The following is a 17,966-nucleotide window of genomic DNA, read 5'->3' on the forward strand; positions in this document are numbered from 1 at the left end:
AATGAAAACTCTGGTATTTAGATTAAAATATGAGGTTTCTTTCGATTTCTTTACTTTAAAGCGGGTAAGAAAAGCTTTTGGAACTCAATTCTATCTAGTACAGTATGGTTTCTGGATTCAACACAGTTATTGTTCCTAGGAAAATCAAACAAAACAATGTTAGTAGAATAAAGGAGATTCTGAAAATTACTGTTTTCATAAATATTAAATAGTGATACATCTTAAATTACCTTGAACTGATTAGAAAATTCTAAATGGTGGAAGTTAGGTTCAGCTTCCAGCGCTTCTTCTAAGTTTTGCAGGAACTGTCTTTGGAAAGTTACAATCTCCTGAATGTTTCCGAACAGAGCGTTGATTTCCGCGTTCGATAAAAAAGTTTCCCTCTTCAGCGGTTCCAAGTAATTCTCCAGTAAATTATTAAGGTTCTGTGGAATCGAAACAACAACAGATAGCAACAATAACTTTGAACATTTTAATCTAAGCCGCAGGTGCATGGTTCATGCCCGTTATAAATTCATTTCATCTTTGTAAATAATGCTCGGGCGTATCCACTTCGGAAGATTAAATCTTTCGCGCTTCAAACAAAACAATTTTTATAATACAATGTGACTACATTACAGGTATCATGTTTATTTTCATGACAGTGTTTAAATAACAACTGTTTAATAATTATACATAAAATTACTTTTAATCGTAAAGCTTTGGTCGTTGGAGATGTTGTCTCTCTTATATTTTGTATTGTTTGAATCACAAGTCTAACTTTTTCACAAATCGATTACAGTCGAAAGTGTAAGGAACGAGGTTTACCTATTTATCTCATAGAAATACTTATCACTTTATATGTATGGTGAAGAAAATTGCTCTCAATAATAACTACAAAACTGGTAGTTTTATGGTTATACTAAAACCTCAATAAAACTTGCCTCTCAGTGAAAAAATAAAGATTTAATCACAATAAAAGTCAGGGCCACATAAGTTCTTCAATCGTAATTCATGATTTCCTCCGCATTTTTATTGTTTCGCCCCATATGCAGAGGGTCCTTCGCGGTATATTATTATTACATCGCCATAAATAAGGTTTTATGACTTCTTTATCATAATACTTTATAGGTGAAGATAAATTCTATTATTTCAATCAACATCTATGATTTTATTTACACATATTTTTTGTTCAAATAGTTTTTAACGACTAAAATAGTGTCAAAGTAATGACATCGCCCTAGAGACTCATTACCAAAAAATCTCGATTTAAAAAAAGAGGACACAAATTATTCTTAAACATGGATCTATACAAATATGTGATGTATCGAAATTACATGTACGGAATTATTTCCATTTCAATTGGTGGAGTGATGCACTCGGCTGAGAGAGGTCGTTGGTAGCTGATTAATTAATACACTTTTTAATATTTTTTCCAAAATATAGTATACTATTTTTATGTATAACAGATTTTATGTATAGAAGTTTTCTGAAAAAATCTCTAATTCTCTTTTAATATATATTTCATTAAAGTCGAGGTCGTAGTATAAAATATGCTTAAATTAATATTACGAGGAATTTGAGATTCCCAGAACATCCTAATTTCTACTAATTATTCTGAAACTCAAGGATTACACGTCAATACTCCACAAACTTCTAAGTATTGATATAATTCTATTGGTAAAATGTAGACATCTTTGACAGTAAAATGCTTTGCATTAGTAACCTGTATTTGATCGTTACGAGTCAAAAGTTTTTTATCATAATTGCTTCAAAAAATCGTAATCGTAAACGTTTAATGTTTTGTTTGATGATCGTCACTTTATTTTTATTGTTTTTATATTTATTTTTATTTGACGGCCCTTTGTCTTTATTGTTATTATATTCGTATACCTATTTTACGTTAATTCTTTGATACTTATTATCAATTGTAAAATTTTAGTAATGCGTCGCTCGTCGCTGTAGTTGACATGTATTAAATTATGTGTTAAACGCAGTACCACCGTACGTAATATGATGTAGTTAAAGTGATTATTAATTCCACCCTAGACAATAATATACATTTAGAGTCTACACAATAATGTAAATTTGTAATAATAGCAAACATAAATCACCCATCACTATACCTTGACATACGCGCGTTCCGTGTCCACCAATTCTAAGAGTACTTTCCTCAGCTTGTCAGCGTCAGACAGGTGCCTTGAGGGGGTAACCGCAGCGCTCGCGAGGCTGCCAGTGGGGCTCGCGCGACGCGTGTCACCCGGGGACCGGCACCACCCTGTCACCTGCTCCGCGCTCTGACGCACATCCCCACACTATTTATACACGTATTTCTAGACTAATGATGACGCCATGATAAGCTTACAGAAGATATAGCATCTAATGAAAGCGTTACTTTGACCTCACTTATACTGCTAAAATCAATTGTTTAAGTTTGAGTGTTTTACTTTACGCTTTGCAACCAAGAAAACATTTATATTTAATAGTTACAATGAGTTTTTAGTTATGATTGTATTATTCGTAAAATATAATGTTGATGACGCTTTCATATTCAATCAAATGTATTAGTGATGTTGCTTTTTAGAAACGAAAAGTAAAATCTCAAATTTCTGTACCATTTAAGCAAAAATCGTGATTTCTATAAGTAAGGCCAACAAGTTCTATTTGTTTCACGCATCCTGTAATCGCTTCAAAAAATAAGAAAGTATACAGCGGATAGTTTTACACAAAAAACTAATTGATACTAAAAATTGATTAAAATATTTATAACATAAAAGTTTTCAATAGAATCTTGATTGAACAGAACAATGGAGGTATAATGTTAGGATTGAGCTGAGTCTAAAAGCCTCTTGTAACACGGGAATACGATAAAGACTAATTAACTGAATATCTCGAGAATTCTCGACGCTGAAGAGGGATGATACGTTAGAGAAGACGATCGTAAAACGAAGTCAAGCGGGTGAAGTGTATTGCGAGTGTGCACACAAGCTGGTGAGGTGAACTCTTAATAAGTGCCTGTAAAGTACCTTGAGTAGGTTTTCGATCTCAAATGAGTTAGTTCGAGAACTAACTTTGGGTGGTCCTGATGCCGCGTCCGTATGCCCGTCTGTTTCAGGACTGTACAGTTCCTTGCCTGTGTCAAAAGTACATACTTAGTTTTCGACATCAAACGCTAATTACGAAGTTTGTTTCAAGTATTTGAGATAATTAAAATAATTATAAGATTTTCTTTTTACGTAAGATAATAAGACCAGAGAAAAGAAAAGTAGGCTCTTTTCTTTGGTCGGAGATCACTATATTATATTATGAAGATATCTAATCATTATCAACTTGATTGTAATGAATTGACATAGCGTAATGACTATTTACCTACATATATTAAATTAGAACGGCTCATTCAGTTCAATGTCAGAGTAACCTGGATTTGATATTATTTATGATCAATATATTATTATTTACGCATATTTCCTAAGTTCAGGTAACTTGGGACAAAGAAAGAGTTACCTGTTTGCTACTTATAAATAATATCTAAAGTTGTATCCACTCCATATCGATTATTTTAAAAGCAATATTGTAAAATTCAAAGAACGAGTACAAAACGAAAACAATAGAAATAGAAAATTCATTTCCGCGTAGCTAATATTAACGTTTTATTACTATCGCCCATTACAATGGAAAAATTTGAAAAGCGCTGTCGGTTGTAGATTTCAACATCAACGTTGAAATTGCAAGTTTCATATCGACGCTTGTGATAAGATGTAACACAATGAGTTTTTTTTGGTCGAGGTAAGTCAACATCAGCTCAAGCAAACAGCCTACGGAAGGGTCGCGACCTTTATTTGGAGGCCGCGTCGAGAGCTTGGCTTCAATGTAACTTTTTAATTTTATAGAACACATTTTCTATACTTAGAAGTAATTAGTCTTTAGATGAAGTCTCTCCGAGAGGTTATGTGTATGCACTTTTATATGTGGGCAAAGGTAATCGCCCATACGTGAAATCGTGAAGAACAAATGCACCGGTTGAGGGTTTTACATACTATTATTTAGTAAATATTTTGATTCAATAGGACAACTCGCCACTTGCTTTATATTGCTGTTTAGTAATTTATGAACGACTCAAATAGATATAAGATTCATTGTTACTTGATCACAACTGAGAATGAAAAAGAAATTCCTTTTATTCTAAATAAAACAGAATTCTAATTCTTCATTGCCCGGTTCTAAAAACTGAATCATTTCGAAAGATTTTGTAGTGAAGTAAGTTCGGATGGCTTGATCTATATAACACGAGAACAAAGCGCTCTATTTAAAAAATGAATTAAATGGGCGTAGATAACAAACAATGACATTTTAAAACTAAGTAATCATTATTTATTTAGTAGTGATATAATAATATATCAGTTTTATTAGTTATTAGTATTTTTAGTTATTATATTTTAAGGTTAGTTATTGTTTTTTTGTTATATTAATTTATATAAGCTGTAAAAAGCTTTAAATACGTTACGTAAACATAATAATACCTAAATTATGTATTCTTTTGCTGAATATAGAAATAAATATTTTTTGTATCTGATTGTCCTCATTTTAACATGTGTGATGTTTGAGAGCAAAAATAACTCATAATATATTTTAATAATGTGATGTTGTTAATCAAAATAAATCAGTGGCTTTACAACCTTTTTAGATCTGGACATCAGATTTATGTATCTGTTTCATGATTATTTGTCAATATTATAGATAAGTAGGTGATAAGCCTTCTGTGCCTGACACACTCCGTCGACTTTTTCGGTCTAAGTCAAGGCGGCTTCCTGACGTTTTTTTTCACCGAACGAATATTAAATGCACACATAGAAAGAAAGTCCATTGATGCCCAGCTGGGGCTCGAACCTACGACCTCAGGGATGATAGTCTCACTCTTTAGCCACTAGGCCAACATTGCTCTAATGTGATGATGTAGTGATAGAATAATATGTAGAATAAACTGACTTGATTGATAATTGATTGTAAAATTCTGCCTTTAATATTTTTGTACCATATTCTTGCAAATAAATTATTTTTATTAATCTAGCTAAAAAAAATAACTGCATACAAAATGACTTCAAATGGAATGAACAAAATAGGATTTCATTGGCCGTCGGCCACGATATTGAATTGTATCGGAAACGAAGCCAAGTATTAGGTAGATAGCAAGATTGAAGTGTCGCTTGTTAAGCACCAATTAATGAAAACATTATTCATTGTTAGCGATTTGAAAAGTTGTAGATTATATTACAGTCCGCGTACTTCGTTTTGCCTTAATGATCTTTCCACTTAACCTACATTTTTAGTAGTTACATACCAACATATGAAACAAAGAAAAAACTTTATTAAACATAATATATAAGGATATTTAGTTAAAAAGAAAGTGTGTTGTGGGCAGCTGGACTCGTCCTATTGATATGTTAACGGTACTTGACAATAATTTCTACGTAACACTTCCATTTTATAATTAAACTACTGTTGCATGTTCAGAATATTTTCTGTTTCAGCACAGGACAGGTTGAGAAGATGTGAATGTGCGTTTGTCCAGAATAAAAACCTAAGTACTAAAACTAAGAAAAAAACGATTTTTCTATTCATAAAAGCCTTCCTCAAAGTTCAATTGGGGCAGTCTTCAAGTTTTGAGCTTAACAACAAATTTTACGATTCATTATTGATATAGATATGTATTCTTAATTGTTTGCTAGTAAAAGTCCATTTTACGTTAATTGAATATGATTCGAACATCCGCACGATATTTCATATAAAATTCATATAGTTCGTTATGATTTAATTGAATTCTAAAAGCATGGCTCGTTAGTTCGTGGGATTAAGTGCACGTACGAGTACGTCGAGTGTTACAGGTGTACATGAACATGTTTACCTCATTCTTGTTACTGACAATGCACATAGTAGGTCATTGTTTGGGGAATATTACATCTTAATACGTACCGTATAATTAAATTCACTATTCACAGCATAATTTAATAATAATTTCTGCTACAAAGGTATACCTAGAATATTCTATAACAGTCTTTATATGTAACTTAGACACTGTTTTTGTGTAGATGTTTTTTTTTATATAGAACATGGGGCCAACGGGCAGGAGGCTTTTGTTGAATGATACCGCTGTCCATGAACACTTGAGAGTGGCATTGAGATGCCAGAGGGTTCGCAAGTGCATTGTCGGCCTTTTAAGAACTGGCACGCTCTTTTCTTGTCCCTAAGTCAAATTGGTTCGGAAATACTTTAGTTCACTAAATTTTAAATTTATCTGTTCGAATATCATTGATTTATAATATCATATACATAAGCAAACATGTTGTTTTAAGACTCATTAATAAATAAGCTTATTGAAGATTTTGAAGCTGAAATTGAAAGATTATTGCTGCTAAAGGAAACGCCTTTGTACCTTAGCAACATCGGGTATTTTTTATCATCTTCTAGGTTTATTTTCCCAATACGATAGAATCTATTTGGGATTAATTTATTAAGAGAGAACAAAGAGGTCAGTATGGACATATTACGTATGTGTGTATACTCACTCCAAGCAGGCGCGGGCACGATGAGCCCCGATATCATGTCATCGGAGATGACGGGTGGGTCGGTGGGTGGCGGCGGACATACCAGCGAATCGATTATATCATCAGTGGCCGCGCGCATCGCACCGCTTAGCTCTGGCGGCTCCGTGCGGGATGACCTGTACATACGACAAATTGATTGTTGTCCTGCTTATAAAACAGTACAAAACAGGACAAGTTTGTCCTTGTAAAGAATATTACAACAATTTCATATTACGAATCAATAGGTAGTGTACTATATTTATTCGTATGTAGTCTGTTATTATTCTACTATATCGGTTATGTACATAGAATATGAGTATATATAATACATCAACGTCATCAGCGGTTCGTAGTGATTCGACAGCTAAATAAATTGTTTAGTATTGAAAGAAAAATCATTAATTAAACATATATTGCATATGAAATGAATACGTATTCTATTTGTAATATTTGTCTATTATTATATTGAATAATAACATTAATTGTAATTTAATGATTAGCAATCTTTTATCTATGTTTCTAGAATATAAAAAATATTTAAAATATTCGTACGGAATTAGTTGCGTCAACATGAAACTCATAGAAAATGTTTTCAGGTTTTTCAGATACAGAAATAAAAAATATGCATATAAATGCTTAAATTGTAAAAGAGTAAAATTAAAATGAGTGATGACCAAATATGAGTCGTAAAACATATTTTTTTTACGACAATACATAGCTATACTTAATAGCTGAAATGTATTTTGAACAAAACATGTCGGCTTTTTATGAAGCAGAAAATTACTTTGTATAAAAGGTGTGAAAAACAAAAACTATGAGGTATTTTTAGATACTGACTTACTCAGATAAATCACAATGTAACGAAAACTCGCCGAAGCTTTCACAACACGTTAATAAGCCGATGGAGATATTATTTTAAAAGCCGTAACAATAAGCGACACGACAGCGCCGGGAGGCTGTCCCCGACAACAACGATGTGACGTCGCTAGAGGTTACTAATAGGGTTACCCAATAGGGGTATATTATAATTTTAGCCCGCAAAGGTAAATCGATAACGCGTCAATAATTGATGGCATCGCTAAGTGAGCGACATCGTTATTTTTCCAAGGAACGTAAAAAATCGCAAGCCACTAATACATGTTTATTTGGCGTCACATCCCTAATATTTTCTCATTTTTGCGAGTAAAATGATGTTTACAAGCACTCAGTGACACATGTTTTATGAAGATGTGTCCACATGTCATGTTTCAACCCTGAAGGCGTGAGGGGACTTTATAATAGGTGTATATAGGTCGCATCGAGCGTTTCAGTAAACCGGTAGGCTTAAAGGTCAGGTGAGAGAAAAGCCGATGGAGGATTCACTCGGGCTTAGCGCCGCACTCTAACTTCCGTTTCATTAGGTGTCGAGCGCATGCTTTCCTGTTTCTCATACAATTACCTCAACTGGCTCTATTTATAGTTTAAGAAGTAATTACTTTCAGAAAGCTTTAAATGACGTAGATCTACGTGACTCAGTTGTGTATGATGAATTTATTATTAAGTATTGTTAAGGATTTGCAGAGATTTTATTGATTTTTTTTGGGTCATGAGAGTTTATTTAATTTTCTGATAACCGGAGGGTATGATACGTGGAAAGCCTTATTTAAGGTTAGGTTAGAAAATTCGGGTTGGTTTACGTTCAATAAAAGAGTCTAGGCTCATAGTATAAATAGGTAATGTTTGTAACAAGTACTCTCTGATATTAAAATAATAATAGCCTTCATTCGAGTACTACACTAAACTAAACTAAGCGCATGTCATTTATGTTTTAATTTTTTGCGATAATTTTCCAATTCTGCCTCGCTACCCCTTTTATTCCATATTTCCAAGTTTCTGATGGGCGTCCTCTGTTTCTTCTTCCCACTGGGACTTTTCAAGTAAGGGACTACTTGATCTATCTGGTATAACAAATGCGGTCAATGTGACCGGTCCATTTCCACTTTAACTGTTTTGTATGTGTTACGACGTCTTTAATGTTTGTACGGCTACGTATCACACCGTTTTTAACTTTGTCTTTAAGTTTCAATTGCAGAATCGAAAGCTCCATAGCCCCACTCTCTGATATTACTGCACTACATTATTTCGGAGTGATACGTGTGGTTACTGAGCAAAATCTAATTAGTATGTGACATTATGGAAATACTAAACAAAAGTTCATCAACATGGTATAAATGTAATTTCTAGTTAATATCGGAACTTTGGAGTCATGAATAAGTGAACCTGCTATCATTTTTATGCAAATCGATGCAAACGAATGCGCTGAACAACTCGATTGCATGGTAATAAGAAAACAAGCTTTACCTCATCATCATGACGAGGGAAAGCTCCTCTTGTAGTACGCTCTCGAGGTACATCATATCTAGGTCGGACACTATTGCACCGTTGATCACCATTATCTCATCACCTTTTATGATACCTGGAAATAACTCTAGCATTAACGAAGCAACAACAGTTTGTAAAAAAATATAAAAACGCTCTGGATTTTATTAATTCTCATATTTTGGATAATGAAATCCGTAAGTAATTCCCGATTTGTATTGTATCAGTAACTTTTGTGTAAGCCTACAACGATAACGTTTAAATAGTACATTATTTTGTTTAGTCAATTAACAAGTTATGAGCGTGTGACACTCATACTTGAGGTCGCAGGTTCGAACCCCGGCTGTGGTTTTCTATCTAACACAGACTCGTACGTTGATGAAAAAATCGGGAGGAAACCTACTAAGACCCAAAAAGGCGACGCCGTGTGGGAGTGACAGAAGGCTGATCTCCTACTTGTTTATTATAACAAATGATCACGAAACACATACAGAAATCTGTATGCCTAATAGAATCATGTAATTCCTAAAAGGTTCTAACGCCACCATTATTTTTCTATACTAAATCTTTGTCACATCTATTAACTATTTAAATCCACTTAGAGGAAAAATATCTATATGAAGAAAAATATTTTAAATAAGTATCCAATTATTGAAAACAATAATTGAACTGGAAATCAGAATGCTCTGAAAAACCATACAATGTATATATGTATGAGTCATACATAATTACATATAGATATTTTTCTTCTTAGTGGTTTTAAATAGTAAATACATGTGACAAAGGTTTAGTTTAGGAAAAGATGACGATGGCGTTAGAAAATTTTAGGAATTACATGGTTATATTAGGGATACAGATTTCTGTATTTGTTCCGTGATCATTTGTTATTATAAACAAGTAGGTGATCAGCCTTCTGTGACTGCCATACACAATATGCAATGTATATATTTATGACTGTAATCGAAATTCGTTTTATTTTAATGAAATAATAGTGTGCAATTTCATTTCTCTTATACATTTTTCATAAATGCAATTTAAAATACCTAGGCCTTTTTTTTAAAGAAAAGACTTAGACGTAACAATTTCTAACATGTAAACAGACTTATTTTTCTGTACTCACTTCAGTAATACTCTATTTACTATAATGTGCATCAACAATTCTTTTGTGCGCTTTTAGAACAAAGAATATTGAAAATAGACATTTATTTATGTAACATTTAAGTTATGCTCTATTAAAACTCTATTTTGTCTTTTAAATAATAACGGGTTTATAAATTTCTCAGGAGTAATGGATCAATTAGTATAAGCTTCATAATTTCTGTGGATTACGATTGGATTATTATTATTATTAAATATTTCTTTAAATGGTTCTGAGTATGAGCTAAGCTTTTCTTTCTACGAAGTGAGTGAGTTTACGCGATGTATTCATGTTCAGCCTCACGTAACATTTAATTATTTAATTTTATGCATATATTTATGACAAGTAAATTAAGAAAGATAGCATTTTAATTAAGATTTGAATTAATAAATAGACGTCAAATTATGCTAGAATGACGTCGAACATACTATAGTTTGTATATAAATTAATTTTCTCTATAACATCGTACATGTTACGTCATCATTCAATTTTCAGGGTTTAATTAATTTCTCCGAAACCGAGGGATAAAAGCAAACAAATTGTGCTCAGGGTAAATCAAAAACCGTTCTAATTGAAATTGAATCGTTAAATTGTTAATACATCTAAATCAATAGTTTACAGTTGAATGGACACTATATTTCTGCATCTGTACTGTCTTTAAAGCAATGGAATGAAACCCAAGATAATGTACGCCATAAAACTTCAGTAAATAGGTTCATTTATCACATTACATTCGATCAATTAACTAATATTAACGCCGCTTTTGTTTAATATTTATGATAAGTAATAAAGCGAAATTCGTAACATTGTATTGATATTGGATGTGCTGTGGTTCACCGCTGCTAATGTGTTTCACAAACACCTACGTTATCTGTAGCTATGTGAAATATTTACATCGACCCAGCGAAGCGCAATCGTTATTTTGTACGTTATATGTTCGAATTTATTTATGAAAATTGAATACTTGTAAGAAGATATTTTGTCGTAGTCAATAAAAAATATGACTATTAATCCGTATGAATGAATACGTTTTAAATGCATCTACCGACATTTTAATTACATTTTATTTGTCGTTAGATACAGCACATATTTTAATAAAAAAAAATTAATATAATGTTAATTTAACCGTAGAACTACAAAGTATATCTATATGTTTTAACAGCGTAAATTTGTCTAAATGACTATTTTGTCTGTCATTGCTATAATGCAGAATTTGATTTAATATTATATATATAAAGGACTCTGTGTGGTCATGAAACGTTTTTCTTATTGAATAATTTTACTGTGATTATTAAAGCTATTAATACAAAACTAAAGTTAAAAAAAGTAGTTAAGTAGACATAAAAGTATCTCATGCCGCATACTTTTATAGCAATCCCTAATTAAAACTTTAATTTTACTTCCTTGAGATTCGAATGTAACCTGCCACAATAGCCGTACAAGAATAAAAATAAAATAATCCTTTAACAATGATATAAAGTTATGTTCACAATGCTTACACTTAATAAAAAGTTACAGCAAAAATCCGAGCTTAAAGTAAACGTTAAATAAAGAACATCAAAGACATAAAGTAATGAGTACAAAGTATAATTACCATTTTGCATGGCGACGCTCTTGTCTTCAACGCGACTGACGTAACAACAAAGCTCGTCTTGTCTCTCGGCGTTCTCAATGAGCTCGGCCTCTACGCTGAAGCCCCACATTTGCTCCAAAGTTGTGCGTTGCAGTTCTACTTGGTATAAGATCTTCGCGCAAACTTCCACAACCTCGTGTGTGTGCAACTGTGTAATTAAAATATTATGTATTGCAATTGCATTTGAGATAGGATTTTGATTACATTCTATAAATTTTAAATTGACTAATTCGATTACCGTATTATACGTGATAATTATACTATTAGGATTGAGCTAAACCTCATGTTTAAGGACATATTACTTTCATACTAAACTAATAATAATAATTTTTCTTATTAGGGTGAATACTGATTTCTTTTTTTTATTGATAAAACAAGGCTCAGCATGCAGCTGTAAATTAACCACAATATACAATTTTTAATGTGACAAGGACTTATAGGCAAACATAACATACAAAATAACAAACTAAACTTCGTGTTGATCTATAAGGCACGGTTCTTTTATACGGTTGTATGGTTAATTAATAAATCTGAATGTACTAATTTTTATACAAATAATCGACTTATTATAATTATTTTATTATTATAAATAAAACAAAAGTCTACGGATTCCGACAGACGAATTTCGATTGTAAAACATGGTGCCGTATAGATGTTTATTTTGTGTATGACAAGCGGAAATAGAAACTGCATATTGCGAAACTTCTGAGCGCTTCTAGGTTCGACTTATTTATATAACATTTTATAATCATCGAATTGATCGCTTAATAAAATATTGAAAGCTTCAAAAGTGCGAACGAAAAGTACTTTAATTATATCTAAGTAACCATTGAAACTAATAATCTCCATCGAGCTTACAAAAGTAGAAATGGGTATTAAAATATGCGCCGTCACCCCTTACTTGGAATACCGTTTCAAGTTGCTTTACTTTCATCACTGAATCTGCTATATTTAATAATCTTAATAGAATCTTTTAAAGAAACAAAGGAAGGTTATTAAGTCTAATTAAATTACGACCTTGCTTAATTACAACAGATTCGTTTATTCAAATTATCAAGTAATAGGGGAATGCCTTATAAAAACAATTCAATTCACATTTTCTTTATAAAATAAATCACCCCGTTGAGGTTTGTGAAGTACAAAGGAGTATCATTAACTAAATTACTGGGCGTGTTCTCTAATACAACGACTGACGACATCTTAAATGATGATCTATCAGAGTCTAAAAACCTCTATGAAAGGGTTCATACATTGGATAGATAGACACATGACGGATAACCATGTAACAGAGTATTACTCGAAAATAAATAATGTTATTTACACTCACGATTATTGTTTTAATATGACAGTTTTATATTTATATAAATATTGCCATGTACATGAATCTATTAAAACAAATTTTCTCATCTAATTAAATGTTTACGTCAACGTTATTATTTTTATTTTAGGAACTAGGCAAGGACGATTGAAGATAATACCGCGGGCGGTGACACAAGTCAAGTTTTAAGTTATTGCAATATAATACTTGTTATATGAATACTAAAGAAAAAACTAAAACAATTGTTAAATAATGCTATTTACAATTTAAATTATTGGTCTCCAATAAACAAATCCTTTATTGTCATGGTATTCGTACTGAAGTTCGTGGCCTAGGTCACATACCGCATACTATTGTATTTTAAATATTTAGGATTAACCTTATTTATTCTCAAGTGGATAACAGTTGAAATACTCACATATGTCTCAATGAGATCCGAGCGATGTGGCACAAAGTAGTTATGGTCCTCCATATCTCGTCGTTTCTTAACCCTCACGAAGTGTTCCAGCGCGTTAAGAGAACGGCGCACACACGCAGAGGCAAGAAACTCCTCAACTGTCATTCCTTCACGAACACCAACGGTGGCGGTAGTTCCTTCAGGCAATGACACCCGTACAGCAGCCTCACCCTCTTCACGGGACATCTACAGTTGGATAATTATTTATTTCGTAATCCTTCAGCTAAAAAAATTATATAAACAAATACAATGAAAATATGGCCAGAGATGGCATACATAATACGTTTAAGTATAAACATTTACAAAAGGAAATAAAACAAAAAAAAAATTCAATACATTTAACTAAGTGGTACCTAATTTGGCTGTGTTGTGTGATGGTAAGTACCTCAATGAAAATTCTTAATACTCCTATTAACCATAAAACCATATTCCGCGATAGCTTCAACAAGTCAAGGCTTAAAATATTATATAAAATAGTATATCCGGGCTGCGCGATACAAAACTGAGTTTTTTGCATAGTGCTTATGTGGATAATATAAAATAAAACACGATTACGAGTCTGGTAGGCAGAAACAATTAAGGTTATGATAATTTTATGTATGCGTACATAGGTTTAGGTTTAAAGACTTTATTTCTCAAAAAAGAAAAAATGTTACTTACATGAGAATAATACTTCAGATTAACATTACATTGTAGTCGTTCCTAAAATAATCACAATAAAACGATACCCGTACATGCAATAAACTTAAAAGTAAAAGTAATCAAAGACATGAATAAAAATTAAAAACAAGAAATGAATTTAATAGTAATTGTGTCTAACATATTCACTTAGCTTCGATTTGAATGAATTGAAAGAAGTAATATTTTTTTATATTTGTGGGTAGTTTTTATACAGGTGTGCGCCTTCGTAGGTAAACATTTTTTTGCCGTAAGTAAATATTTTAGGTAATGCAAGATAACTCGTTGGAGAAAGTTAGACTAGTGTGGAGAGAACTTTTTATATTTTTTTTGGAAAGAATACATGTATTATAAACATAAAGTTGTTTTAAATTTATTAAGTTTGTGTCTCGATACATATTTATGGTAAATGAAAGTCAATTATAATGGAACAGTATTTTGATAATTTTATTTTTTAATACTTGAATGTTCGTTAATTTTGTTTTAGCGGCGCTGCCCCATACTTCAATTAGATAAAGTAAATGAGGCTTGACCAACGAGTTGTAGATGATGTAACGTATCTGACGTGAGATACACCGAGCGATGTGTCGAAGTGATCCCATAAGTGAACAGAGCTTAGATCTGATGTGCTCAATTTGTGTATTCCACGTCGGGCCGCTATCCATTCTAAGACCGAGATATTTTTCTGTACTTTTTTTGTTCTATAATCGTTTTATTCATTTTTAAAGGGTGATGTGGTAAGGTTTTTTTTTCAGATTCAAATATAATGTATCATGATTTCGATGCGTTAACATGTATGCGTACATGTATTTTTCAAACTTTTTTCTAAAAATTTGTAAGTGATGTAAACAATGTAACTTAATCAAAATAGAGATAGGAAAGTACTTGCAAAAAATCTACGAAGTTGCCTTAATAGATTAGCCAGACAAACTGTTTAATATGTAACTAGTCTTACCATAAATACTGTTACATAAAAAAAACTTTTTTTCAACTTTGAATTATTTTGAATTTGGAATACGAATATTATTTTTTAAAACTACTTTAGATTTTACGCCATTTCACATAGTTTTTCGTGTTCATTATGAAATTACAATATGGAATGAGGTGTTAAAGAAAATAGGATTGCAGTGATCAAATTGCACAAAGTGGGTACTGAGCCGTCGGTCATATTTCACTCACTTCAAAAGCTTAGTTTCAGCTTGACAATGGAGTAATTAAGAAAATCTATCTATACCATACCATTTATATAGAATCTAAGTGTAATGAACTAATGGTCTTGTTTCGTGACGATACATATTAGAAGTTCCTCCAATATTGAGAAGCCTACTTGAGTATTTCTGGTTAACTTTGAGTGCTTTTCACGCTTCATTGAATACTCGTGTTTCCAACTTCACAGTAATAAGTTTAGTATCGAGTCGTTAAATAAAATGGCTAAATTTTTGCGAATGAAAAAATGAGAATTGTGCAAATTGTGTTCTTAAGCTAAGAAACTCGTGTTAGTTGCAGTTATTAATGTTATGTTTTAATTAGGTCAACGTTATGTTGATAGAAATAGCTAAAGAAAAGATAGAAAAACTATTTAATATTATATTTCAGTGTAATTTTTATAAGGGATTTTTTAAGATTATTTGAAAATATCAACAGCATAGGTTGACAAGTAATCATATAGCGATATAAAAGTTCCGCACCACTATTGTATAGGTAAAATATAGAAAAATTCTTCTGATCAAAAAACCCTTTCTTAAAATATCTTTTCAGCTTTTTTGCGTTTTCATAACGCGGTAGGGTTTATCCTAAAAAATTCAGGTCGCCCGACTAACGATATAATGAAGTAGAATTACTATACAAAATTTAAATAAACTCTAACTTAAATAAAATCCAATACGATAATCACGCTACTTAAAATGTAAACTAACAAATATTTATTGTTTTATACATAGTTTTGATTAAAGCAATGATTTGGCGCTTTCTATCAAATTTCATTTACATACCACCACTTTCACACCATCACATTACTCACACCACAACACAGCCAATAGCTTAGTTAAATGTATTTAATAATTTTATTTACTTTGTCCTTTCGTAAATGTTTGAACCTTTTTGTATATATTATGTATTCCATCTTTGGCTACCCTTTAAAATAGTGACCACTTAAAATAGTACCTTAGCATCGATACATTTCATTAAGTGGAATGAAAAAACATACATGTCAGTTTGGATTTCTTAACATGCAATTTCAAAAAAATATTAATAAGATTTTTATATGAAATAACATGTTTATGTTACAAATTTATATTTGGGAACTAGGGAATGATGAGGATGATTGAAGAGAATGACGCAGATGGCATTTACATGGCAACGCTGGTTTTATACAAACAAATGAATATCAAAGAGGAAGGCGATGCTTTCTTGAACAAAAGATGCCACGTAACACGCGAGACTTTATCTGTATTTAGTCTAATCTATGATTACCCATTTCTCCGTTACTACAACTTAGCCTAGATGAAAACCTTACCTGCATAGAGCGCCGGCTGGAGCCCGAATTAGATCTTGATAGATTAGGCGCTCTTCGTTTAGTAGCCCCTCTGCCCGCGAGCAAATTGTTGAGCAAAGATGGGGAACGAGCACATATAAACGCATGGAAGGACGACACGGTGAACACGCCCAATTTGTTTAATGTGCTCTTTGTGCCCCGGGAAACGTGTGTAAGCAGAGACTGCAACAATTCCAATCGTAACTAATAAAACTCAACTCAAACAAAACCCGCTTGTTGACTATTTACATTCAAATGTCCTTTAATTTAAATCTGAACGTTTAAATATTAAAATTTATTCTAAAATGTATGTCTCAAATTGCTTCCGGTAGAAGTAGAAGAGTTTCTTATTTCCTAGCATGAAATTCTGCTTTGTGTGATTTGAGAATTCCTTGTGTCGAACAACGTATCAAAAATAACGAACTACCGAAAATTCTTATAGGAAATGAGGTCAGCTTAATTATTATATTTCAAAAATATTAGTTAAGGATAACTGGGATACGGTTAAATGCGGTTGTTTTATCAAAAGATTTAATTTTCGACTTCAAATAATCTTATATGACTTTTAATATAAAACTAAGACGTAAATCGAAGTAAAACAACACCTAATGTATGTTACTCTATTGAACTTTTGACACGGGTCTGATCAACGTAATATTTCACAGGATTGGGTCGACTAAGTTGATGTGTTCACTGATTTCGATGTGTATTCACATTGTCAACACTTGCTAATATCATCGGCCCTTAAAATTTTCCATGCCACAAAATCTATTATTTGCAAACTCGTGTTTTTCATTATTCTAAAGCACAAATCGATATTCTCATTAAGGCAGCGCAGAAATAATTCATGACGCACCAATAAATTACGATTACGACTAATGAAATACAGTGGAAATATTGGATTATTCTTTTAACTAATTAATTGGTTTTGTTAATAAAAAATGCATTCAATCTGTAACTAGTTTTTTGTGATCGAAAACCTTTTAAAACGGATGTGTAGCTGAAATCAGACATCTTTATTTGTGAAATATGGGTTATTCATTAATAAATTTCCTTAAAGTATAATTATCGTAACGCATAAAGCATACCTTAGGGTTTGGAAGCTCGCCACTTTGCAGACTGGCCATGTAACATCTAAGTCTGAATTGTTCGCAATGCAGTCGTTCAAGATTCTCCTCCCATTGTAGCATTTGCACTGCCAACTGAGCTCTTGTTTCCGGGTCAGATACCACCGACTGTTGTAGATCTGCCATGTGTTTCAATTTGTGATCCTACAGAGATGTATTATTTA

General features: G+C 32.1%; 1 protein-coding gene across 3 annotated transcripts in view; it reads right to left on the minus strand.

Moving 5' to 3' along the window:
* LOC123706893 (protein still life, isoforms C/SIF type 2) overlaps positions 1 to 17,966 on the minus strand; it is an 85,894-nt gene that overhangs the window by 14,842 nt on the left and 53,086 nt on the right. For 2 of the 3 annotated variants that reach the window (XM_045656478.1, XM_045656479.1), the window contains 9 exons: positions 17,764 to 17,946; positions 16,658 to 16,858; positions 13,426 to 13,650; positions 11,651 to 11,837; positions 8,901 to 9,015; positions 6,543 to 6,697; positions 3,006 to 3,112; positions 2,106 to 2,294; positions 231 to 425 (listed from right to left, as the gene is read on the minus strand). In XM_045656478.1, coding sequence (XP_045512434.1) covers positions 231 to 425; positions 2,106 to 2,294; positions 3,006 to 3,112; positions 6,543 to 6,697; positions 8,901 to 9,015; positions 11,651 to 11,837; positions 13,426 to 13,650; positions 16,658 to 16,858; positions 17,764 to 17,946 — 1,557 coding nt within the window. The remainder of the gene's footprint in view (positions 1 to 230; positions 426 to 2,105; positions 2,295 to 3,005; positions 3,113 to 6,542; positions 6,698 to 8,900; positions 9,016 to 11,650; positions 11,838 to 13,425; positions 13,651 to 16,657; positions 16,859 to 17,763; positions 17,947 to 17,966) is intronic. The other variant, XM_045656480.1, reaches the window with a different exon arrangement.

This window comes from Pieris brassicae, chromosome 3, assembly GCF_905147105.1.
Source record: "Pieris brassicae chromosome 3, ilPieBrab1.1, whole genome shotgun sequence".
Classification (NCBI taxonomy): Eukaryota; Metazoa; Arthropoda; class Insecta; order Lepidoptera; family Pieridae; genus Pieris; species Pieris brassicae.